General features: G+C 42.5%; 1 protein-coding gene across 3 annotated transcripts in view; it reads left to right on the top strand.

The window, feature by feature from the left end:
* The window catches only part of CTNNA1 (catenin alpha 1), a 294,712-nt gene extending 268,658 nt beyond the window's left edge, over positions 1–26,054 (top strand). For all 3 annotated transcript variants that reach the window (XM_045819887.1, XM_045819869.1, XM_045819877.1), the window contains exons 10-18: positions 39–131; positions 9,905–10,061; positions 17,243–17,443; positions 17,979–18,130; positions 20,716–20,826; positions 21,974–22,155; positions 22,307–22,412; positions 23,884–24,018; positions 24,896–26,054. In XM_045819887.1, coding sequence (XP_045675843.1) covers positions 39–131; positions 9,905–10,061; positions 17,243–17,443; positions 17,979–18,130; positions 20,716–20,826; positions 21,974–22,155; positions 22,307–22,412; positions 23,884–24,018; positions 24,896–25,183 — 1,425 coding nt within the window. In that variant the 3' untranslated portion in view covers positions 25,184–26,054. The remainder of the gene's footprint in view (positions 1–38; positions 132–9,904; positions 10,062–17,242; positions 17,444–17,978; positions 18,131–20,715; positions 20,827–21,973; positions 22,156–22,306; positions 22,413–23,883; positions 24,019–24,895) is intronic.
* Positions 26,055–26,601: the final 547 nt, after the last annotated feature.

The raw sequence follows: 26,601 nt of genomic DNA, 5'->3' as shown, positions 1-26,601 counted from the left end.
AATCTTCAAAGGCTTTTTTATGGTGTTCCTTCTTCTAGGTTGCCAACCTGGCCTGTTCCATTTCAAACAATGAAGAAGGTGTAAAGCTTGTTCGAATGTCTGCAAGCCAGCTGGAAGCCCTCTGCCCTCAGGTAAGGAATGACCCGTAATGTGTAAGGTACGACCAAATTGGATTTGGGTTAGAATGGAGATGAGGTTTACTTTGTTAGTTTTGTTTTTAGGATTTTAGATAAAAGGCATGGAGACAAAACACTGATTCAGAGTCTACGAAGATTGGAGAAAGTTATGTTTTAATTTCAAGTGACATTTCCTGAGGGCATTGCATGCTACTATCCCCTTGCCCTTCATAAAAAATGTGAATTGTCCTCTGCTGCTCACAAATGGCGGGCAGTGGCCACACCCTTCAGTCTACAGCCTTCTTGAACTCGGGTATCTGCAACATCTGGCAGTCCTGCGATCACGGTGGTTACCCCACAAACCCCAAAGTGTAACAGCTACCTCCCTGCCCTCCATCTGAATGCCTTGTATTTGGGTTTCTGCGTTGGGGGAGGCAGGGAACATTTAAGAGCTGGAACCCTTACTCTGTAATGTCTTAAAGTAGCCTTATGATACAGATACTAATAATGTAATTCAGCCAGCTACCAAAGTAAATGCTTGAGAACTTTTCTCCATTTATAACGGCATTTTGGAAGACTGGTGATGAGGCTAGGTTAAGCCTCTGGGACACTAGAAAGACTTTGAAGCACACAGAAGAATGGTGTTGTTTGTTACATGCCCAGTGTGTTGCGTGTGTCCCATGAGGGGACCTGATCCTGTTCGTGTGGCCTGCTACTCTTTGCCACTCACAGGGATTTCTAGGCAGTGTAAATACTCTTTCAGTGGAAGAGGTTGCCTCTCCAATTTCCCAAGTAGAGAGTACTCATGGGTATACTTTGAGGACTTACATTTACTTCTCTCTAAATGGCCTGCCAGATGGCAGTGCCCACAAATAAAGGGGAATGCGCAAGGGAACTGGAGTAATAGAATAGAGGTCACAGGAATGAAGTTTCTATGTTATGTCTGCAGCCACCTTTAAAATATACTGTGACTAATACTCTGGCTCTTTCATATAAATAATTCCTGACACTCAAAGTAGGTGATAGGAATAAGTAAAGCCTGGTTACTAATATGAGATCCTTACTGGTATACAGGTTAATTAGGACATTTGTTCTCATTCTGAACCATGTGAATAGTTTCCCAATGAGAGTTGCTTTGTCTAAATATTAGTGTGATGGGCCAGTTGAGAATTTGCATTATGTGATGGACATTTCTTCAGCTTTAATCCAGTCATGAAATCTGCTAGTGATTGCTAGCTGTGCAGCTAATAAGCACAATGGATTGAATCACCTCCAGAAAGTTAATGTATGACCAAGTTACATGAAATAAATTTAGAGCATATTTCTAAAGATTTGGCTTTTTTTTTTTCCTTAAGTTTGCCATTTTATCCTATCAGTATATGTTTTTAATGTCTTTGGTTCTCCATTTGGTTTTTAAATGCTTGAAAAACAACAGTGCTTTCACATATCAGCTTAAACAGATGGTAACATACGCTCATCACACCTAGCAAGAGTATTTATATAAATGATCTTAAAGCCTGGGGGGGGATCACATGGAGAGTCTAGTAGATAGACTAATGAAAATGGTGATGTGCATAAATCGTGTGTGGCTCGGCCATATCGCACAGGTTTGAGTTTGCCATCAGAAAGCATCCTTTGTCCTTCTCCTTTGTAATTTCATTCTCCTACTCAAGGGCTTAGACAGACAGTGGGCAGACCACACTTGGTATTGGGTATATGTCCTGAATAAAACGGTGTTTTCCAGGTGTGATTATTCTCTCAGTTTCTCACCTGGGCTCATTCCTACCCTTGCTTACAAACAGAGCTGGGCAGGTTCAATGATGGCAAATACAATAGCCATTTGCAGGCATGGTAATGACATTATGTACATTACCAGATGCCATTTCTAGACAAGGCAGCTGTGACACATTGAGTATGGTGTAAGGAGGTGGTTTAGTTTAATTTTTTTTGCATATATCTGTCCAACTTTCCCATCACTGTTTATTGAAGAGACTGTCTTTATTCCATTTTATGTTCTTGCCTGCTTTGTCAAATAGTAGTTAACCATAAAGGCATGGTTATGTCTGGCTCTCTATTCTGTTCCATTGATCTCTATGCCCTTTTTTTTTAATGCCTGGACCATGCTGCTTTGATTGCTATAGCCTTGTAGTATAGTTCAGTATTAGGTAGCATGGTACTTCCAACTTCGTTCTTCTTTCTTAAGATTGCTGAGGCTATTTGAGGTCTTTTGTAGTTTCATAAACATTTTTGGAATATGTGTTCTAGTTCTGTGAGATATGCCATTGGTATTTTTTAACAGGAATTAAAGTATATTTTATTGATATGCTATTACAGTTTTCCAGGTTTTCCCCTTTGTCCCCTCTCCAACCCTCCCAACCCTTCAGCATTCCTCCCTGCCCCTTAGTTCCTGGATTGTACATACAAATTCTTTGACTTCACTGTTTCCTATACCATTCTTAATCTCTCCCCGTCTATTTTATGCCCACTGATTATGCTTCTTATTCCCTGCACCTCCCCCGCCCCATTTTTCCCCTCCCCACGGAAGACCCTTCCATGTGATCTCCATTTCTCTGATTCTGTTCCTGTTCTAGTTGTTTGCTTAGTATTTGTTTTCATCGTTGGTTTTTTTTTTTTTTAGGTTCAGTTGTTGATAGTTGTGAGTTTGTTGTTATTTTACTGTTAATAGTTTTTTATCTTCTTCAATTTCTTAGATAAGTACCTTTAACATTTCATATAATAAGGGCTTGGTGATGATGAACTCCTTTAACTTGACCTTATCTGGGAAGCACTTTATCTGCCCTTCCATTCTAAATGATAGCTTTGATGGATAGAGTAATCTTGGTGTAGGTCCTTGCCTTTCATGACTTCAAATACTTCTTTCCAGCTCCTTCTTAACTGTAAGGTTTCTTTTGAGAAATCAGATGATAGTCTTATGGGCACTCCCATAAGGGGAGTTTGTAGGTAACTGTCTCCTTTCCTCTTGCTGCTTTTAATATTCTCTCTTTATCTTTAATCTTGGGTAACTTAATGATGTTGTGCCTTGATGTGTTCTTCCTTAGGTCCAACTTCTTTGGGTCTCTGTGAGCTTCCTGGACTTCCTGGAAGTCTATTTCCTTCACCAGATTGGGGAAGTTTTCCTTCATTATTTGTTCAAATAAGTTTCCAATTTCTTGCTGCTGTTGTTCTCCTTCTGGCACCCCTATAATTCGGATATTGGAATGTCTAAAGTTTTCCCAGAGGTTCCTAAGCCTCTCTTCACTTTTTTGAATTCTTGTTTCTTTATTCTGTTCCAGTTGGATGTTTATTTCTTCCTTTTGTTCCATATTATTGATATGAGTCCTGGTTTCCTTCCTGTCACTGTTGGTTCCCTGAATATTTTGCTTTATTTCAATTTGGGTATCCTTCATTTGTTCTTTCATTTTTCAACCAAGCTCAATCAGTTTTACAAGCATCTTGATTACCATTGTTTTGAATTCCACATCAGATAGGTTGGCTATCTCCTCATCACTTAGCTCTTTCTCTGGAGTTTTGCTCTGTTCTTTTATTTGAGCCATATTTCTTTGTCTCAGTGCACCTGTGAAGTTGTAAGGGGGTGGGGCCTTAGGTTTTCTTTTTTTTTTTTTTCTTTTTAATATATTTTTATTGATTATGCTATTACAGTTCACCAGGGCCAGGCAACCCTCTTTTCTGTGCTGATGTGCTGCCTGTGGGGGAGGGGCCAGAGAGGGAACGATGCAGCTCACCTGCTGGGCTCTAGCCTACTTTACAACTCTGAGACTGGGAGCTTCTCCCACTGTGGCAACCCCACCGTAGTCCACAGTCAGCTCTGAGTCTCAGTTTTCCATTTAGCCAGCCCTGCCTGCGCGGTCAACTGCCTTGCTGAGGGTTTTCTCAGCCAGCCCCTGCCTGCACGGTCCACTGCCTTGCCCTGGGTTCTCCATCCACCCCACTGCCCGTCTCCTTCCTACCAGTCGGGTTGGTCTGGTTGACTATCTTTTTAATTCCTTGGTTGTTGGAGTTCCATGCAGTTTGATTTTTGGGCACTTCTGGTTATTTATTGTTTTTAGATTGGTGGTTATCCTCCTTTTGGTTGTGCAAGGAAGTAAAGGGTTTCTACCTATACCTCCATCTTGGTGGGCACTTCCAATTTCTGAGTATTGTTTTTGTATCCTGCTAATTTACTGAAATTTATAAGTTTTAGCTAGTACTGTTTTGGTGGAGTCTTCAGGATTTTCTATATACCATATTATGCCATCTACAAATAATGACAGTTTTACTTCCTCCTTTCAATTTGGATGCCTTGTATTTCTTCTTCTTGTCTGATTGGTGTGACTAATACTTTCAGTACTATGTTAAATAAAAGTGGACATCCTTGTCTTATTCCTGATCTTAAGGGAAATGCTTGTAGTTTTTGCCTATTGAGTACGATGTTTGCTGTGGTTTGTCATAGATAGCCTTTATTATGTTGAGGTATGTTCCTGCTATTCCCACTTTGCTGAGAGTTTTTATCATTAAGTGGATGCTGGGTTTTATCAAATGCTTTTTCTGCATCTATTAATATCATGTAGTTTTATCCTTCATTTTGTTTTTATGATATATCATGTTTATCAATTTGCAAATATTGTACCAACCTTACACGCCCAGAATAAATGCCACTCGGTCGTGGTGTATGATCTTTGCAGGGTATTGCTGGATCCAGTTTGCTAATATTTTGTTGAGGATTTTAGCATCTATGTTCATCAGGGATATTGGCCTATAATTTTCGTTCTTTGTAGTGTCTTTATCTGGTTTTGGAATGAGGATAATGCTGGTTTCATAAAATGAGCTTGGAAGTCTTCCTTCCTCTTAAAAATTTTGGAATAGTTTGATAGGGATAGGTGTTAGTTCTTTGAATGTTCAGTAAAATTAGGCTGTGAAGCCATCTGGTCCAGGACTTTTGTTTGCTGGGAGTTTTTTGATTACTGCTTCATTTTCATTAGTTGTAATTGGTCTATTCAGATTTTCTGATTCTTGATTCAGTTTTGGGAGATTGTGTGTTTCTAGGAATTGATCTGTCTTGCCCAGATTGTCCAATTTGTTGGCATAGAGTTCATAATATTTTATTACAATCCTTTGTATTTCTTTGGTGTCAGTTGTTACTTCTCCTCTTTTATTTCTGATTTTATTTATTTGGGTCCTCTGTCTTTATGAGTCTGGGTAAAGGTTTGTCAATCTTGTTCATCTTTTCAAAGAACCAGCTCTTGGTTTCATTAATTTTTTTTTAAATGGCTCTGTGTCATTTATTTCCACTCTAATCGCCACTGTTTCCTTTCTTCTACCCACTCTGGGCTTTGTTTGTTGTTTTTTTCTAGATCTTTTAGCTGTAGGGTTAGTTGTCTGTGTGAGATTTTTTCTTGTTTCTTGAGGGAGGCCTATGATACTATGAATTTCCCTCTTAGAACTGCTTTTGTTGTGTCCCATAGGTTTTGGGTTGTTGTTTATTTATTTTAATTTGTTTCAAGGTAACTTCTGATTTCTTCTTTGATGTCATTGTTGACCCTTTCATTGTTTAGTAACATGTTATTTAGTTTCCATGTGTTTGTTTTTCATTTTTTTTATTGTAATTGGTTTCTAGTTTTATACCATTGTGATTGGAAAAGATGCTTGATATGATTTCAATCTTCTATAGAGATGATCTCACTATTTTATTTTTCTTAGTTCATTATGTGAGAAATGAGCATTTACATTTATGTTAATACAAACCTGGCACTTTAGGAATTCATATAGCCTGATTTAAATAAAATATGGTCTTTCTTGGGAATCTATACAAGGGTGAATTAAGTATTTGAAGCCACTACCTATCTACATTTCTTTTTGTGTGTTTTTTTTTTAAATTTTCATTAAAATTGAGAACTTATGAAATTGTACATTCTTTCATTTACCTCCTTAGACTTCTGTGTTACTTCTTCTCCCATTGTGCCTGTGGGAACACTGATCATTTTCATGGCTGAAAGTCTTGACAAGCATCAAAAAAGTACAAATCCAAACAGGCCTGGTCTGCAGGTAGTGAGAAAATACACAGCCCTTTAAAGAACACCCAAGGCATATGGGCCAGAAAGCCTGTGGCCTCAGCTCTCCCTCATCTATTATTTCACAATCATAGGACCATCTACATTTGAGTCACCTCACTTTTCTACTCCCTGTTCTCAGATCTTTTCTTACAAAGTAGTTTCACAGAAGAGCCCAAAGGAGGTGCTTCCAACTAAAAGTTTTTCTCAGCATTTTCTGTGTATCTCCTCTCTCCCCTCCTACCGCACGCACAGAGAGGTCTGCAGGTAACAGGCCTCAAGAGACACTGCAGTCTCCTCGTAAGGCTTGCACGTTTATAATGGTCTTGTTTTCTTCTTTTGTAAAGTTTGATTTCCGTATCATAAAAGCTGAAAGTATTTCCTTCTCTCCTGTTTTTTTGTTTGTTTTGTTTTTCTTGATAAGTCTATAATGGGTATTAGTCCTTTTTTAATGGTTTGGAAGAATTTACCAGTGAAGCCATCTGGCTTGGAGTTTTCTTCATGGGAAGGTTTTCAACAACGAATTCAGTTCTTTAAGATACCAGGGTATTCAGATTAGCTGTTTATTCTTGGGTGAATTTGGGTAATTTGCATTTCATCAATTACACTTTTTTTTAAAAGATTGTATTTATTCTTAGAGGGGAAGGGAGGAAGAAAGAGGGAGAGAAATATCAGTGTGTGGTTGTCACTCATGCACCCCCATAGTGGGGACCTGGCCCACAACCCAGGCGTGTGCCCTGATTGGGAATCAGACCGGCGACCCTTTGGTTCGCAGGCTGACATTCAATCCACTGAGCCACGCCAGCAAGGGCTCTATTATTTTTTTCCTTCTGCTTGCTATGGGTTTAATTTGCCCTTCTTTCTCTATTTTCTAAAGATAGAAGCTTTTAGATCACTAATTTGAGACTTTTTCTAATGAACACTTAATGCTATACATTTTTCTCAAAGCACTGCTTTAACTATATCCCACAAAGGTTGGTGTGGGATGAGCAGGAAAGACCTCACTGACAAAGTGCTGTGGAACACATGTAGTCCTCCTGCATTAGGGGTAGGTGGTATTATCTATATTTTTAAAATAACAAGAGGAAGTTCTAGAACAAAATGTCATTTCAGAGTTGGTCTCAGAACTTAGTGGGTTCATAGAGCCCGCTGACTTGTATTTCTTTGTGAGACTACATTTTCCCCTGGTTGTTTCCTGGACATTCGTGGCTCACCTTAGGTAAGGCATCCGTGTCTTTCCTACTTTCTACTGACAACTTTGCTGTTCCCCAATTTACCTAGCATGATATACCTCATCTGTTATATATACATACTTAAATGTAAAAGGAATATAGTTAGATTTCTAAATTGACTTCTCCAATTGTTATTTGGAAATAGAGAACAGTTTTCTAAGACATAAGAAACAATTTCTATTTAGGTTTTTGTTCAGTAAGTGCATACATAAATATATTCTTCTAGCCTTGTAATTTTAAATTTAACTCATTTATCTGGATACAATCTTAGCACATAAATATAAGTATGAAGTAAAGCTATAACTTTTTCTCAAAATAGCCCACCAGATATAAAAAGGGTACCTTTTGCCACCCATATGTGATGTCACTTTCATCATAACACTGAATTTGTTTTATGATAGGGTCTGTTTTTAGATTATTCTGTTCTAATTACTTTAGCTTTATACTATAAAATATCTCTCCTCCTTACTCTGGCTCTCTATCCCCAAGATTTTTTGGCTATTTTCAGCAATTGATTGTTCCAGGTTAATCTGTTTGTCTTTATTCAAGTTTTTAAATGTGCCTCAGAAAAGTTTAGTCACTTTTTGCTACTTCAGCCCAGTGGGTTTCTTTACAAATTTAATCCCACATGTTTTGCTATTAATTGCTTTTATGAAGATCTGACACTTTACTCATTTTCTGTACTTTTTTATATAATATGAAACTATGTGATTTTTAAAAAGCTATTTGTTTATTTTTATAGAGAGGGGAGGGGAGGGAGAAAGAGGGAGAGAAATATTAGTATGCAAGAGATGCATTGATTGGTGGTCTCTTGTGGGCCCCCAACTGGGGACCTAGCCTGCAACTCAGGCATGTGCCCTAACTGACTGGGAATAGAACCAGCGACCTTTTTGTTTGCAGGCCAGCACTTGGTCCACCCAGCCACACCAGCCAGGGCCATTTTCTATTCTTTTTGATAGCATATAGAAAAGCTACTGGTTTTTATATATATTGTCTTTAACTATCTTAATGAACTCTTATTCTAAAATTTCCTAGACAAAGATCATTTGCATGGAAAAGTAATTTTGTCTGTTTTCTGACAGCTTTTTCTATTATTTCAATTTCCCACTTTATACATTTCTATTTTTAATTTTCTAAGAGTCATAAAAAAAGGAGTACGGTGGAATCTAGGTTCTCAAACTTAATTTGTTCCAGAAAACTGTTCGAGAAGCTATTTGTTCGAAAACTGAATCTCCTTTGTTTATAGCCAGAGAGACGTGACACTGATCATACAGGCATGAAAGAATTGTCAGGCAGAGAATCAAGACCCAAAGTTTTGTTAGACAACTGAGATTTTTTCTGGGAACTGAATTGTTCAAGAGCCAAGGTTTGACTGTATTTGTCAGGTGTCCTTTGTAAACAGTTTTGTAGTCAAAATGAGAATGTTAACCTTAGGCAAGGGACTGTTCCTTCATTATACTGCATGAGATAAGAACAAAAGAAAGCAATTTTCTCTTTGTAATGGAAAATTATCTTAGTATTTAAAACATATAATTAAGCCAGTGCCCATGTTTTACTTGGCTTTCTTTGGAAACATTTTCTTCAGCCAAATATTCTTACAAGGTCTAGCTCCACTCTGATCCATTGATACATGAATGAATTAATGAGTTAATTAATGAAATATGTAGCCTACAATGGTGAAGCACCCAGTGGAACTGAATGGCAAGAAGGAAGAGAGACAAAAAACAGGCCTCGAAATAATGAATATGGGAGACCACAGCATTACACATGAGAAATATAGGATGTCTCTTCTTCCAAATAATTTATTGTCCAAACTCACATACTTGTGAAAGTAGTGGGCTATCAGTAATTAATAACTGGGGTGTCATAGTCCCCCTGTGCCTAGGAATCTTTCATTGTCTTGATAGTCTGTCACTTCCAGTTGTTCAGGGAGGAAGAGGAATAGTCCCACCAGCCTCGTGGGTCTGATTCTTCAGTTTGTTACAATCACAGTCTTTGGAGGCTAAGTCTGTGGCATATCCCTCCAGTGTGCTGGAGGCATGTGGTTCCTGTTTCATAAGATGGAGTAATAAACAGTGAATGCTTTAAACAGATATTTAATGATACGAAGTATTTAAAAGAAGAAACAAGATAGTTTTATGTACCATTTAATTCTAATTGTGTATTTTGTGGCATGTTTACATACATATGTATACAAGGAGAAAAAAGCCTAGAATATAGTATAAAAATTACAGAGTTGCTATCACATAGTGGAAATACTAGACTGTTTTTATAATTGTCCATAGTTTCAATGTTATTACTGTATTTCTATATTTTAAACATGTTGCTTCTACATTCATATATAAAAACCTATTGTTTAACACTTCTGTCTTTATATTATGGTGAAATTTGCTTTGTCCTGTGAGATGCATGTGAGACAAAGCCACAGCCACTCGACTAACCGTATTATCCCATCTGCTTTATTTTGATGCCTCCAAAAGATCAGCAGTGAACTTTACTATCTTTGCAGGTTATCAATGCTGCATTGGCTTTAGCAGCAAAACCACAGAGTAAACTGGCCCAAGAGAATATGGATCTTTTTAAAGAACAGTGGGAAAAACAAGTCCGAGTTCTTACAGATGCCGTCGATGACATTACTTCCATTGATGACTTCTTGGCTGTCTCAGGTAATGAGCTGGCTCCCTAGAGAAGCGTGTGAGGATGTGTATATTTCCTTTTGCCAAAGTCATAATAATTGACAATCAGAATGCCCCCAAGTCCGGGCAGATAAATTATTCTAGCAATATATTGTGCTGGTTTTCATTTTAATTAAAAGCAAAACAAAAGCTACCACGGAACCCTAACCAGTGGGAGATGGCATTGGAGGGTTTCCCTTGTGGTGGGGCTGGTCTTGATCTTAGAAGCATGAATTAGAAAGCTGGCTGGCAGAGGTTTGCACCTGTGACCAGTACAGCACCATAGCCATCCACCCCTCTTCCTGCTGTTGTGTTTAGAAAAAGTATGTCCTTCGTCCTAGTAGAGGCTGTGGTTATTTGTTATGAGCCAGCGAAACTTAGGAGACAGGAATCCCAACACCATCACCTTTAGTTTCTTTTGTGAAATATTTTTTTCCTTGCTTGGAAATCATCTCTCTCCCTCACAAATGATCATAGTTGAACTGTCTACTTTTTGAAAGACTCTGTCTGCATGATGCACAGACAGAAAACAGGGAGGAAATATTTAAGTGCCATTTAATTATGAACTTGCAAAAATAAATCTGAGTAATTCACCTCACAAAAACAGTTGATTTCATTATATAAACAAACTGGTAATGATAGTAAATTGCATTCATATAGAAAATGTCTGTCAACTGCAATTCACTGTTTGTCATCATACAGAGATAAATTTCGATCTATCTCCTTCGAGTTGAGCGAGTATAAATGCATTTTCCATTTAATGGGACCTCTGCTGCCCTTGGCTGCACTGCTTGCTCTTTGGAGGTGCCAGACTTCCTGAGGCCAGCAGCTGTGGGCAGTGCCAGTGGCTGGGTACTTGTAGGGCTGAAACTACCTGTCACCCCAGGGAGCCATAGGCTGGAACGTGGGAGATGCGAATGTCAATGGGGCTTGAAACAGAAGCGGGCCTAAGAACATGCACAGCACAGTCCTCCAGCAGTGACCTGCATAAGGTGACAGCATGCTCTGCATACCAATGTTCCCCTGTCCCTGCTCGCTTTCCTTGGGATTGGTGGCTCTAATTGATAGAGTGAGGAGCAGGCAATATGTAAACTGCACAAAAGGGGCAAGCCATGCTGTTGTAGGGCAGCCAAATTACAGGCGCTGGTACTTCAAAACAAAAACCCATTTGCAAGCACATCTTTGCAGGTGCCCAAAATGCAGCACGGCTTTTTTGGGAAATCATGGCCTTCCGTAATTTTTTCCAGTGAAGTACTGAATTACTCTTTTTCATAGGTTTAGAGAAAAACATTCCACCTTCACAGCGCTTTTAAATTTGAGCAAACAACTAATTCTGAACTCTCAATGCAAAGCTCCCCTCAGGAGAAAGCTATGCCAAGCTCCCCTCAGGAGAAAGCTATGCCATTCCTGAACTTCCTTTTTTTGTGATTAGGGTGGGTTTCTCTCAGGCTTGGTCTCAAGTGATTTTCAGTCTTTCTTACAGCAAAATAAAAACATACGAGCATCAAAGGTCCCTCATGCATCATTCTTCAGATCAAAGAATAAAAGGGATTCTGCAGTAGCGGTTTGTGGATCCAGGCAGTATCTTTAGGATATGTAACATAATACAGAAGAATGGCAAAGAGAAATCACATTCTTTAACAGATGCACTTTTTTTTTTTCTTTTGGTATGTTCAATTTTTACGCCAATGTGGAAAGTATAAGGGTTGACTTGATGGAAAGGAGCGTAGACCGTTTCTGTTAGCATATAAAAACACAGAGTGATTGTTTTAGTCAGAAAGTGGTGGTGGTTTCAGAGCATCTGAATTTTAGAGGTCTACCCTGGTATGTTTTTCTGATGCTTTGTCACAGGCTTTCTTAGCGGTGTCAAGTAATTAAATAATTAATAATTCCTCTAATTTTTATGACATACTTCTTAGGGACATGGGATGAAGGGAGGAGACAGGCAAATGCCTGTGCAGAATTCTGCATTAACCAGTTAATTTCTAGCATTCAGACTCCCTTTATGTCTTCACATACCTGCCTCAATCATGACAGCTTTAGCACCGGGGTGGGGGGGGACTAGAGATGTCTCCCCATCTCACATGACACGCAGCCTTTGTAGGGAAGTCTTGGTTGGCTCTGATTGAGAATAACCTCAGTTTAAACTGGGCAGGCCCCCACCGGTCCCAGATCTTGGTCCTTGTGCACTCGGCATCTCTGGACATGCTCCGCGGGGCGGAGAGCAAGTACCATCTGCAGTCACAGGCAGCCTGTAGATAAGAAGCCCTGGCTTGGCCTCACCCTGACCTGCCCTCTTGGCCAGTTTCCCCTCACCCTGACACACTGGTGCTTCAGTAATCCCCTCAGCGAGGCGAGTGTGTTTCTGAGTAGAAGGGCTGCCAAGCAAGTGCCCAGCACGGGGTTTGGCTTAAGGCTGGTGGACTTCATAAAATGTTGCCAAATGAAAAGTGAGAATGCTGCTTGACATCTTGGAGTGGTTGTTCTCTACTGTTTGGGGCCTTGAGGCCCCTTGGCAGTGTGAGAGTTTTTGTGGGATATTTCCACTAGTACTCGTCCACCATCACATTCCCTTTTAAATTGTGGGGACTGGATGTTGGCTGTAGCCCATCCAAGGGGCAGTTATTTGGGAAATAGGACTGAGAGGACCCTGTGCTGCTTTATTTCTGTTGTTCCTGATACTCTCTGTTCCATTGGTTCCAAAAGTTCCCTCATACTTATATCACAAAGCATATCCTAAATTTGTGGCTCAAAAAGTAATCGTCAACCCTGGCCAGGTGGCTCTGCTGGTTGGATCATCGTCCTGTACACCAAAGTCTAATCCCCAGTCAGGGTGCATATGGGGGGCAGCCAATGGATGTTTCTCACACTGCTGTTTCTTTCTTTCTTTCCTTTCTTTTCTTTTTTCTTTCTTTTTCTTTTTCTATCTATCTCATCTCGCTCTCCCTCTGTCTATCTCTCTCGCCCTGTCCCTCTAAATCATTTAAAAAACATCCTTGGATGAGAATTTAAAATAAAAAAATAAAGGTAGTGAGCATCTTGTGTATAAATCTGGTAATCTGGTGAAGTCATGAAGACCCTGAGGCCAGTGTTTTCTGAATCTGTAGGGCAGGGGTGACTTGGGTCACTGCATCACATAGACAGTGGCACTTGGAAATAGGTACATGCATGCCACCCCAGGGAAGAGGGCCTAGGGTCTTCTTTTCCCCAAGCTGTTCTATTCATAATGTTGCCTAGTGAATACTGGGGATCGTTTAGGATGCTAGAGAGCGTTCAGCAAACCATGAATATATTTACATGGGCCGATCCCTTAAGGATGGTGGTTTGAAATTTATCAAAGTGATAAAGATTGTTTGGATTTCATTTGAATTGTATTTGATAAATGTTTTCCATGGATTTATTTCCATTTCCAATTTACTTTCTCACTGGTTTACTCTGCTTACATGTGGAAGTTTTGGTTTTTTTAAATTTTTTATCTTTAAAGATTCAGTTGGTTCTAATTGGTTTATTACATTTCTTTACCAGATGTTCTTAGGAACATGTAATGTATCGCATGAGATACTTCGGGGCGACACACATGAGTGGTGTCAGTGTGCCCAGAGAGCTTGGTCTGATTTGGAGGACATTGAATAAAAGGGTTATTGTAGCTAATTTTGTTTTTGTGTTTAGTCACAAAAATGCAGAACTGAAGAGTTCCTCTCTCTTGAGGAGGAGGCATAGGTAGCTGACTCCCATGCCCACTAGCCGTGAGACCTGTGTGACCTCAGGCAAGTCACTCAGTACTTCTGTCCACCAGTTTCCTCGTTAATTGTGATTTTTTAAAGAAGAAATGGCTACCATTTAGTTAAATGTCAATCAAATATTTCCTGTTGTTTATTAAGTTTGTTATATAACATATTATCCCCTATGTGTGCCTAAGATGGCATCAAGAAAGACGTTCAGAGCACAGGCCCTGTCGTACATTGTGGACTAAAGTACAAGTTACACATCCTTTTTGGAGAACGCCACTTGGCTTGGTTCCTGGTTGGCAATTAGGCACCGAACATCAACTTTAAACATACATGACTTTGATTTAGCAAAAACCCATTGCTAGAAACTTTCCCCAGAGACGTGTACACAAATGCTTGCGAAAATACCTGTACAAGGATATTCACTTCAACCAAAACATGTAAGAGAAGACTAGATAAGTGAATTATGGCCCTTCCATCTATTAATAAGGTACTAAGTAACCTTTAAAATCAATGAGGTAGGTCTGTAGAGACAGACCTGGAAAAGTTTCCAAATGAAAAACAGGCATAATAGTGTCCATAGTACGATCCCTTGTAGATAGATTGTTGTATGTGTGTGAGTCCTCGCCACACCCCCCATTAGAAGCACCTACAAAAAAGACTATATTGAATCACCAGAGTCTTTAATGAATGGGGTACAGATCGATGTGTCTACTTATACTGGGCCCGTGCTGAGTTTCCTGGGAATTTCAATTAAAGCTTAAGTAATTTTTGGTATAAGTTAGTGTGGGCACCTCCAGCCCTCTCATGTTTGCACACGTCCAGTGGAAAGTCAGTTTCCTCCTAGCACTCTAGTGTAGAGAACAGGGTTGATGCTGTGTCCTAGGTGTGTGTTGGCCTCCGCTGGCTGGGACTTTCCTAGACACAGCTGTTCAGTGAGGGTAGAAAATATTTAGCCCTGGCTGGATGGCTCAGTGGATTGAGTGCCAGCCTGTGAACCAAAAGGTCACTGGTTCAATTCCCAGTCAGGGCACATGCCTGGGTTGCAGGCCAGGTCCCCAGTTGGGGAGCGTGTGAGAGGCAGCCAGTCAATGTATCTCTCACACATGGATGTTTCTCTCCTTCTCTTTCTACCTTTCTTCCCTTACCTCTGAAAATAAAATCTTTTTTAAAAAGTAGAAAAGTCCTGGCTGGTGTGGCTCAGTGGATTGAACGCCAGCCTGCAAACCAAAGGGTTCCTGGTCCCCAGTATGGTGGTGGGCGAGGGGCAGCCACACATTGTTGACCAGTTGCCTCTCGTATGCGCCCCGACTGGGGACAGAACCCACAACCCTGGCATGTGCCCTGACCAGGAATCAAACGCATGACCTTTTACTTTTTCAGACAACACCCAACTAAGCTACACCTGTCAGAACTTCATTAATTCTTATAACTGGTTCAAATATTACCCCCTAAAATTTGTTTATGTAAAAAGTTTAATGTGTAGTTTAATGTTTTCTCTTTAAATAGTACAAAGTTTAAATCCTAACAAGTCTAATTTTTTACTTAGTAGACACTAAATTACAGCCTTTTTTAACTATGTTGTCGTCGTTCGTTTTTCCCTTTTATATAGGAATTCTTACTACATTCTTGCTTTCCTTGGAAAGATATTTATTGATTGATATTTAAAGATTTTCAGAGCAATTTTAGGTTCACAGCAAAATTAAAAGGGAGGTAGAGAGTTTCCCATCTAATTTCTATTTCCACACATGCACAGCCTTCCTCATTTTCAACATCCCCCACCATAGTGACACATTGGTTAAAATTACTCAAAGTCCATAATGTACATTATTGTTCACTTTCAGTGGTTTACATTATATGAGTTTGAACCATTGGACCCATCACTATAGTATCATATAGAGCATTCACTGCCCTAAAAAAAAAATCTGTGTGCTGCCTATTCATCCCTCCTCCTTCAGCCTCTGGCAACCCCTGATCTTTTTACTGTTGCCATAGTTTTGCCTTTTCCAGAGTGTCATATAGTCCAAATTATATAGCGTGTAGGCTTTAGAGATCTGCCTCTTTCACTTAGTAATACTATGCATTTAAGATTAATCCATGTCTTTTAATGGTTTGGTAACTCGTTTCTTTTTAGTGCTAAGTATTCCACTGTCTAGATGTGCCAGTTTGGTTTATCTGTTCACCCGCTTGAAGGACATCTTGGTGGCTTTCAGAGTTTTGGCAATTATGAATAAGTTTGCTATGAACATCTATATGCAGGTTTTTATATGGACATAAATTTTTATCTTCTTTGGATAAATACCAAGGAGTGTGATTGCTGGATCATATGGTAAGAGTATGTTTAGTTTTGTAGCAAACCTGAGGCTTTCCTTTGTGTTCCCTGCCCGCCCGCCCCGTGGGGCCTGGGCAGCACTGCCATCCTGGCTGTCAGCAGTCTCTGGGCGAGTGAGAACACTCCTTTCCCGTTCAGGGTCTGCCCCTACAGATCGACCTCATCCATTGTGACAGCTGTGTAGTGCCCGTAATTTATTACCCACTTTGCTCTTGAACATTTGGATTGTCTAAACTTTGCAACTATTGATGAGGTTGAAGCAAACTCCTTATTCTGAGGTTCTCAGGATCTAGTGTGAAGTTTTTTACTTGAGGAAAATAGTTTTGATGGGTCTTCTGATTCTAGCTCTGTGTCTCGTAGGAGCCTTGTCAGCTTAACAGAATTCAAAGATTTCCACAAATATCACAGCAGGTCTACCTATAGCCCATAAAAGGGTTACAGAATGTTTCCCGAGGTACGCTCCCTCAGCACCCTCCCAGGGGCTCCAGTGTGCTTCCCAGTGCCATCTCCTCTCCCAGGACTGTGCTGGCTCCTTGGCAGATTGTCGGACTGCTGTTGCATCTACTGGAGGAATAAGGGACTGGGGGGATAGTCTTAGAGTGAACCTTGTCTTCTAATTCAGACTGTGTTCTGGATACAAGGTCAGTGACATTATTTAAGGTAAAGTGAAGTTAAGGTTTTTGTTCTCTGAATTGTCTGCTTAGCTGAACAGCTTTGCCTTAAAGATGGGCCTCTTTATTTTTAAATCTGGAATGAAGATTATTATGCTTGGAGGTGATTATAAGTTGAATTTCTGTGGAACAGCTAATCCAACAGATAATCTGTTCTCTTCAGTGAAATGACACATGTAAAGCTTTTGTCACCATAGCTGGCATTGAATGATACATACCAACTTACAAGTAATTGTCATCTCAACATAGGGGGTATAGTCAGTATTGTGATAACTATGGTGTCAGGTGGGTGTTCGTAAGTTACATACATGTCTAATCACTATGTTGTACACCTGAAAACTTGTATGTCAAAAGTAATTGAAAAAAAAATTAAAGAAAAAAGAATTGTTCCCTTCCTATGGAAGGACTCCTCCCTTACTCATCTTTTTGTTTGCTCCTCAGAGAATCACATATTGGAAGATGTGAACAAATGTGTCATTGCTCTCCAAGAGAAAGATGTGGATGGGCTGGACCGCACAGCGGGTGCCATCCGAGGCCGGGCTGCCCGGGTCATTCATGTAGTCACCTCAGAGATGGACAACTATGAGCCAGGGGTCTACACAGAGAAGGTGCTGGAAGCTACTAAGCTTCTCTCCAACACAGGTACGGGAATTCCCTGCTTTACTGGCACTCCCCACACACAGAGAGCCCGCTGGGCTGGGCCGTCTCATCAGTCCAGGCTCTTTGGTTGGGAAATAGGAGATCAGGACTCGGGTCTTAAGAGTTTTGGGTTGTCAGACTTGTCAGACAAATTATATTTCCTTCATGTGGGTCCCATGATTAATGATGGGAATACTTTTGAACACACTATTTAAGATGAACTTTTAAGTCTTCTGTTAGTGAATAAAGGCTAAATTAAGGAGGGCCCCATTCTTAAAGCAATGCCTCATGTCAATCTCATTCATGTTCTTAACCATCCAAATCCTAGACTGTAGAATCTGGTCAGAGACAGAAATGGCAATTTGACTCTTTGTAAAATACGGCATTTATTTCAACCATTAATATTTGTCACATATGTAGAAGCAGAGGCTCCTCATTGTACACCTGGCCTCTTTCTGAGTGAGGGATTTCGGGAGGGCTGATGGAGTGACAGTGTCTGCTGGACCAGCAGGGTCTGTCATGCCTCTTTTCTGCACAGTTATGCCGCGTTTTACTGAGCAAGTAGAAGCTGCTGTGGAAGCCCTCAGCTCGGACCCCGCCCAGCCCATGGATGAGAATGAGTTTATCGATGCCTCCCGCCTGGTGTACGATGGCATCCGGGACATCAGGAAAGCGGTGTTGATGATAAGGGTGAGTAACTGCATTTCAGATGTTTTAACAGCTCTTTATCATTTGCTAAATTTGAGCAATGCATCATTCTGGAACTCAGTGGATGCTTTGGCAATATATTAAAACTATGAATCTAAAAGCTGTTAGAGTGAATTTATTTAATTACATTGTCTAAAATGACTTTTAGTTGCACGTTTAGAGCCCAAACTCAGGTTGAGAATAGAAGCTAGTATGTGCTGGCCTTGACAGTTTAATTTAGGGCAAACAGTCACCACAGTATGAAGTTTCCATTTGAGGTAAAGGGAAACTACGGAAAACAAAGGCTTTTCAGTTAATTTCAGAGGAGGAGTATTTCCTTAATGCAGGGTGAGGCTGTTCTCCACATGGAACACTCCTATCTCTAAAGGGGTGGCGGGCAGGATACTAGAGCCCAGTGTGTTCAGGGTGAGAATGGGGGACTGTGGCAGCCCTTGCTTGTGTTCCCTGGTTCGTGGCCAGGCCTCGAGCAGTCTCACCACAGCTGAGTGAAATGCTCCCTGCTCAGGGCCCTGGCTGACCCACCTTCTCAGAGAGCAGCACTCTCACTGTCTGAAGGTCTGAAGGGCCCCCTCTGAATGGGCATAAACAAACAGGTTGAGAAGCTACCAACCCCTCTAATGCACACCCCCAGGCTATTAGGATTGGGTCTCACAGCTCCCTTTCCCACAGCAGCTGTCCTTCACATGCCGTTCTGAGCATAAGCGTGTGGCTGTGGAAGCCAAGAGCAGGGCCTGCCCGTGGCATGGGTGGCTGTTTTGCTGTCTTGTCAATCTTGTTGGGTCAGAAGATTTTCATTTATAAACACCTTCAAGGTTTGCGAGTCAGACCTCCCAAGGTAGACAGGAATGCCGTCCCACTTTTTATCCCCTCAGCCTGGTAGCCTGTGGAACCTGGCCCATTGTCAGCTGGAAACAAAGGCCATTTATTTCTAAGGCTGTTGCGTTAGGCTGGACCCATTTATATGCAGTGTAGAAGCTCTTGGGCGACACTGCACTGCTCTGGGATGAGGAGGGAAGAAACTGTTCAGGAATTGCCTGGTTGGCTGCTCGCCATTCCTGCAGGCCCCATTCCACCTGCACATGTTGGAGTTGGGGGGCAGAGAGCTGGTAGAGCCTTTTGCTTTCCTCTTGATGCTTGGTGCTGCTAACGAAAAATGGATGTTCTGCAGAGGCCTGGCCGAATGCAAGGTTAAACCCAGTCGCCCTATCTCAGTGGTGTAAAGGGGTCCCCCGGTCACATATATCAGTGTTAATGAACCCTTTTCTTCAGAGTTCTTTCCATGATGACAAAGACACCTAGAAATAGACTAAAAGAAACCTTAATGATAAAGAGGAGGTTAATGCCTTTGGAGAATTAAGAGGGCTGAAACTGCATACTCTTCAAGAGATGCTTGCAAATTCCAGAGTCCCCATCCTGGGGAAGCACATAGGGTTGTGGGAAATTGCATCTTGGGGGCAGGCAGGCAGCTTGGATTCCTCTTCCAGCTCCGGAAGGAGTAAAATGGGCAATGGTGGCATAGCGCTTTGCACTCTCGGGTCAGACGACAGGACTCTGCATTGGCATGCTCTCTGTGGCTGGCTGGGGCTGTGTGTCCTCTGCTCTCCTCACCTCCTCACTGGGGGACAGGCCTGGCTCTTGCACATGTACACACTCTTGGCAGTTTCAGATGCTTTCTCACACGTCCTCTCCTTTGAGCTTCATAGCAAGTCCTGGGGCTGGGCTTGGAGTAGGTCCTGATGCAGATGAGGGACTTGCCTCCTGCCCTCCTGTCATAGGCAGGCTGGTCCAAGAGCCAGCCCCAGCTTTTCTGCCTGCTACCCCGTTCCTGATAACTTGGAGAGACATTATATTTCAAGTCAGCAGCTAATCATGCGAGGCTGAAGGTTGTGCAAAATAAGAATTTTATAATTCAAGCAGAGCTAGGAACACTAATCAATCAATCCCTTTGGTATTTGTTCAGACCTTACCACATTCTCTTCTTCCCTTTTATCAAAGGAAAAAAAAAACACAACAAACTACATTGTCTAATTTCACTCCTCAAAGCAGCCTTTGGTAACTAAAGAGAAGACCCATTATTATTTATTTCATTTAATTTTCTTTTTGTTATAAAGCAGGAAAGTTGTCAGAATCTGCTTAACATTGTATAAAATACTTCTATTTTTAATACAGTACTTTTTCTACCCAGGGCAGTTCTTACCTTTGTTTTTAGATGCAGCTATTGGACAAGTACATTAAAAAGTAAAAAGCATGTATCAAAGAGAGTCTTGATTCTCCTTGTCGAAGCCCCAGCCCCCAGAAAGCAGTCCCTAGGCTCTTCGGAAAGCGTGGGGTGGTGCTCTCACCTACTGCTTGTTGGGTGAACTGCTCACGTGTGCATCAGCGAGGCAGGGTCTCAGGTGCATACTGCATGATTTTAGCTTTATTACCCACACCTGTTTAGAATACTGCTCCTGAAAATCCCAAACTCTGAGGGCTCATACATGAGGCCCAGGGGTATAGGCTGAGAGGCTTGGGACAGCTGGAAGCCCAAGGTTGTATCTGACTTACAATCTCTCTTTTGGTGGCAGACTCCTGAGGAGTTGGATGACTCTGACTTCGAGACAGAAGACTTTGATGTCCGAAGCCGGACGAGCATCCAGACAGAAGACGATCAGCTGATAGCTGGCCAGAGCGCCCGGGTGAGGAATCAGTGAAACTTGTTTGCAGACCTTCCCTGCCCCTCGGGTCTTAGCTTCTCTTCTCCAGGAAACCACTCTCACTATTGTGAGCCCTGTGTTTTCCTTTTTATGGCAGTAGGATGTTAACCTCAGTTGTGGTACCTACCAGTCGATTCTAGTTTCCTCTGAAGTGTCTCCTCGGTTGGGAGCAGGGCAGGAACATGGGTGCTGGGGCTTCGGTTTATGACTGAGTCCTGCGTCAGGAGATCCCTAGGATCCAATGTGCACGATGTTTGTTATAAGGATTGTGAAATCAAAAACAACTGCTGTCTTTGCCCATCTCGATGATACCATGGGTATGAACTATTTATTTCTGGGTTAAAAAAATGTTACATTTAAGAAAATCACAGCCCTTGCATACATTCGAGTCATTAAATCTTCAGTCAATAGCATTTTTCTTTTGGGGAGTATGCCTAGAAATATTTCTAAGGAGTTTTTTTTTCACTTCTCAAAAATAATTTTGAACAGTGAGTACCTCCCTGCTTTAGGGTCATGCGTTTTTTGGGAAGCTGAGTGGGGAGGAGCCCAGGCAGACGGAAGTGGGCAGCAGGCCTCCTCAGGTTGCTTTGATAAGCTTTAAATGCCCCTGAAATACGTAAAATGTGTGTCCCTCAGAAGGTTCTCTCTTGCATTCTGTAAAATTTATGTTCTAAAACCACTTCTAGTTCACCTTGAAAAGTTGGGGAGGCAGTGCAGCCACAGGAAATGGTTGTTTGGCACTGGCCAGGGAAAGGGTGGGGGCATTAATTAGCCCCCTCTCAACTCCACTCTCCACGGCAGGAGACAGAGGATGAAACTTGTAAAGAATTAAATTAAGCAGGTTCGGTTTATGTGCAAGTGTGGTCACGAAGCTTCCACATTAGTCTTCTACCCCTCACATTCTTGTTTTCCTCCACGTTAAAACTTGTTCTTGAAAGTGGGCTGGGAATTCAGGCTGCCATAAACTTCTAGGCAAAGTGAGAAGAAATGGCCCTTCAGGCAAAATGAAACCTATTAAAGCATTATCCTATCTATGCCATAGAACACTCAGTGGAAATGTTTTTGGCTAATGCACTGTGAGAATGTCATATTCTCTTCATGTAAGAGCTTTCTGCGCTTCTGATTTCAGGCAATCATGGCTCAGCTTCCCCAAGAGCAAAAAGCAAAGATTGCGGAACAGGTGGCCAGCTTCCAGGAAGAAAAGAGCAAGCTGGATGCTGAAGTGTCCAAATGGGACGACAGTGGTAACGACATCATCGTGCTGGCCAAGCAGATGTGCATGATCATGATGGAGATGACCGACTTCACCCGGTGGGTAGTGCCTGGCCTCCCCAGCTGCCTGCCCGGGGGCAGCTCTCCTCCCCACAGGTCACGTCGGACGGGCAGGGCTGCACGCTCGGTAGCCATCTTCTCTCACCGGAGAGATCCTTCATCTGCAATGATCCTTGTTCTCTTTCTTCAGAGGTAAAGGGCCACTCAAAAATACATCAGATGTGATCAGTGCTGCCAAGAAAATTGCTGAGGCAGGATCCAGGATGGACAAGCTTGGTCGTACCATCGCGGACCATGTAAGTGACGCACTTGCCAAGTGGGTCTTTGAAGTTCACCCAGGGACTCGGGCAGCCCAGCACAGTCCCTTCCTGAGGCGGCAATAACAGTGATCTTCATGGGATATAACACTCTTCTCACCTAAAAAATTGTTCTTAACTCACCAACCAACGTTGATTTTTAAGGGTTTATGAATTCCTGTTTCTTCTTTGACAAGTCTTAAGAGGCAAGTCCAGTTTGCAATAGATAAAAGCCAGCCTCTGCTGGTGCCTTGTTTATTCCGAGTTCCCTTCTGAATTTCAGCTGTGGGCAGGCACTGCTTCTGCAGCCAAACTCACTGACTGACACGGGTGTGTGAGTGCCTCTCCTGGTGGATTTACTTCACACAAGAATCCACCTAATGTGCCCAGGTGGGGACAAACACCTATGTCCTCAGCACTGAGGGTTCTCAACTATCTGGCCTTCATAAAAAACCCTTTATGAAAAAATGTGCCTAACTCCTGGAAAGTTCACGTTTTCCTTGATGCTTCAACACTTACTTATTAGAGACGCTGTTTCCCAGTTACAGTTCTCTGCAGTTATAAGCCCTTCCCTCCAGCCCCTTTCCCTGAGGTATCCAGCCTCTCAGCCTGCATCCTGGCGCCTCATCGCCCAAGCCCTTTATAGGTTCAGAAGTCATCCTGACTCCACTCTTTCAGGGAATCCAGTACTAAGCCTTGGCATGTCCACCAGCCCTGAAAATCCTGACCCATTCAGTCTTTCCACTCTCCTCCCACCAACTCAGGCCAGACCCCACAGCCAGGTGCCTGGATGACTTCTTGTTTCCCCTCTCTCCCTCAGCTGTCAGTGCCGTCTTTCTACATGATCATCTTAAATGCTATCAGATATGGCTCTGCTGCTTCTGTAAGCTGCTTAGAATGAAATTCAAACTTTCGGTCTCTCTATACCACTGTCACACTCACTGAGCCCAGTCTAACAGAGGGAACTGCTTGCTGTACATACTTGAGAGGTCCTCTGTGTTTCTTTCTCTGGGTAAAGCTTCCTAAGCTGCAACACCCTAATGAAGACCTCACAGTCCCCAAGTGCTTTCTTTCTTGCTGTGATTACTCTTCCTCCATCTTTGCCTGAAGAGAACCTCTTCTTTCATCAGGTGTTTACAGTGTATGTCGCAATTGAGCAGATAGAGTGCCTCAGAGCAGAACAGCTACTGGAATGGTTATTACCTAGCTCAGAGCACTCTTGACTTTTCTCCAGAACCAAGCTATTGCTTGCTGAGGCTTTTTCTCACCTTCAGGGCCTGGGCCCAAGCAGAGTAGCCCAGGGATATGGGCTGCCCCAAGTAATTCAGTAACTTGTCTCTCGTGCCCTTTGATCCAGCAAGGAGAGGGCAAGCCTCTTGGTAGTACACTGAGAGGTTTAGCGATAGTCCCTGGGGGTGGGTGATTTGGGTCAGGCCTGGGGTACTCTGTGCTAAACCTGCTTGCTCATCAGTGTCCAGACTCAGCCTGCAAGCAGGACCTGCTGGCCTACCTACAGCGAATCGCCCTCTACTGCCACCAGCTCAACATCTGCAGCAAAGTTAAGGCCGAGGTGCAGAACCTTGGTGGGGAGCTCGTGGTCTCTGGGGTAAGTTTCATCTGTGAAATGAAGTAGTTGGTGGGCATAGGTTGGCCTTTGTCCACATATACTCCTTACCTGCCCTGAACTGGGAAAGTGTGCTGTGGAGATCCCTGAAGTTTCCTCCTAGTTCTTGGAGGCCAAGGGCTGCCTCTCCATTGCTCCCTGCTGAACTGCAGTTCCATTTAGCACTGTGTGGTACGTGATGACTGTAGGCCACTATAGGGCTGGCCTCTCACTAGGAAAAGGTACTTACCTTCCTTGTTTTCGTTCCCCTGTAGAAGAATTGAGCCTATTCAGAAATTGCAAAGATGATGTACCAAGGCTTTTGGAAATCTCTTCTACCCCTCCGAGTGCCTGAGTAGTGTCCCCCTCTCTTTTTACCATGTCACAGTTCTGACCTTGTCACCTGGGGCAGCGCAAAAGTGGTATCTGTGCTGGGCTCCACTAATTCTCTGTGGCTTCTGCTAGTCCCACAGACTTTCCTTTCAAAGGAACTTTGTGTTAGTGGTACGTACGGCTACCATTTGCTTACCTGCTACAATGTCAGTGCCCCTGCGCAGGACTGAAAGCAGTGGGTTTCTGTCTATTATGGCTGACTCCTCCAGCTTGTCTGAGTGAATAAAAACTTGTTGAGGGGTGAGGGCAGGCAAGGCAATAATGCCTTAGATTTGTTACTGTTTACCCAGTTCTTCAGAAGATCTGAAACGGGTGTTTTTAGGGTATTTGGGTAAGAGCAGCAAGCCATTGGGAGAGAGTTAATTAGTAATGGGACTGTTGCCATGCCCTGCCCTGGAGGGGGAGAAGTGGGGCCTCCCTCCTCGCCCAACCACGGGGCTGGAGGTCGGACGTGTGCTCCTCACTGCCCCATATTTGTGTCTTTTAGGTGGACAGCGCCATGTCCCTGATCCAGGCTGCCAAAAACCTGATGAACGCCGTGGTGCAGACGGTGAAGGCGTCCTATGTGGCCTCTACCAAATACCAGAAGTCTCAGGGTATGGCTTCCCTCAACCTCCCAGCTGTGTCATGGAAGATGAAGGCACCCGAGAAAAAGCCCTTGGTGAAGAGAGAGAAACAGGATGAGACACAGACCAAGATTAAACGGGCATCTCAGAAGAAGCACGTGAACCCTGTGCAGGCCCTCAGCGAGTTCCGAGCCATGGACAGCATCTAAGGCTACCCTAGCCAGCTACCCTCACCTCTCAGAGCTCTTAAGATCAGTCTCTGTTCTTCAAATGTATTTGCTAAGGAGACCACTCATGTTAGATTCCACAGGGAAATACACATTTGTGTTTAAGCCAGTCACAAATACTTTTAGCATTCAGGAGCATATTTTTAGCTATATTTTTGTAAGCTTAAATAAGAATTCCATAACCAAAGAGAATCCCACAGTAACTTGTAACAGTCTTGACCGAGCTGTGTAGTGCGGCATTCAGGTTAAAGAAAAGGGGAGAGCTGACTCACCCTTTGTTCAGGGAAGGGCCTCCCAGCAGCCCTGGGTCCCAGCAGGTTGGCTGGTGTTAAATGACCAAAGATGACCCAGGGTAAGCAAACAGGGTATCTCAAGAAGCTGTCCCCAGAGAAGAAACGTTCCTAGAAGGGTCCTGAGAGAGACAAACCACATGAACTCGGTAAAACGCGTATCATGCAGAAAACTGATTACTCTTTTATGACATGAAATGAGAATTTTAATGCATGGTTACAGTTACTAATGTACTCTGCTGCAGGACATTAATAAAGTTGCTTTTTTCAGGCTAGATGTTGTGATGCTGTAATCAGAACATGCTTTTTTCCCTTTCTTTAGCTTCGAATGCAGATACATCTTTGGGCTCACTTCTAATAACTGCAATGTATCCTGCCTTGGGCTTGCAACAGAAGCCTAACAAAATAGTGTTTGCTTAGGCAATAATTTAGACTTTACCTTATTTGTGATTAATATAGCAATTACTATAGCTACAAGGTATAATTTTACTGTCTTATTTAAATTTTATGAATTTGAATGTTTTTACACTAACTTTTCCCAATAAAGTCTACCTTTAAACCAAGTCTAAGAAGCCACAGTCATTTTCCTTGGCCTTCCAGAAAAGTCAGGTTTTACATGAAACATCTCCTGGATTTGCCCGCAGCATCTGCAGTGTCCCAGCAAGGAGACTGTGTCTGTGGCTCTAGGCCACGGGCTGCACAGCCTGGGCTTACAGCTTCCACGACAGCCCACCAGGGAAGACCATGTCCACCCTTCAAAGGGAAGGTCAAAACCTTGGAGGCGTCCTGAAAATCTCCATGGATAGCATCCCCTCTCTCTTCCAGGTTCCCATCAGCTCACAACCATTCCAGGATAATAACAGCCTCCAAATTATAACCCATCCTAACTCCACGTCCCTTCCCAGCAACACATCCCACCTTAAGCAAGACTCCCTAAAGAAGTGTATAGTCATCCCTTTTTCCTCATTTCCGTTCTCTGCCATCCTGGTAGCTGTCCCCTGTGAAGGGAGCTTGCCTCCACAGCAGCAGATTGACCGGCTGTCTTTATCTTACCAACTTCACTGTCCAGGTGCCCAGGTAAAAACTCTCCTTCCCGGAAGTTCCTCACTT

The sequence above is a fragment of the Phyllostomus hastatus genome, unplaced genomic scaffold (assembly GCF_019186645.2).
Source record: "Phyllostomus hastatus isolate PE091 unplaced genomic scaffold, TTU_PhHast_1.1 phas_contig_150, whole genome shotgun sequence".
NCBI lineage: Eukaryota > Metazoa > Chordata > Mammalia > Chiroptera > Phyllostomidae > Phyllostomus > Phyllostomus hastatus.
Note: the sequence above shows the minus strand (reverse complement) of the source record. Positions and strands in the feature narration are given on the sequence as shown.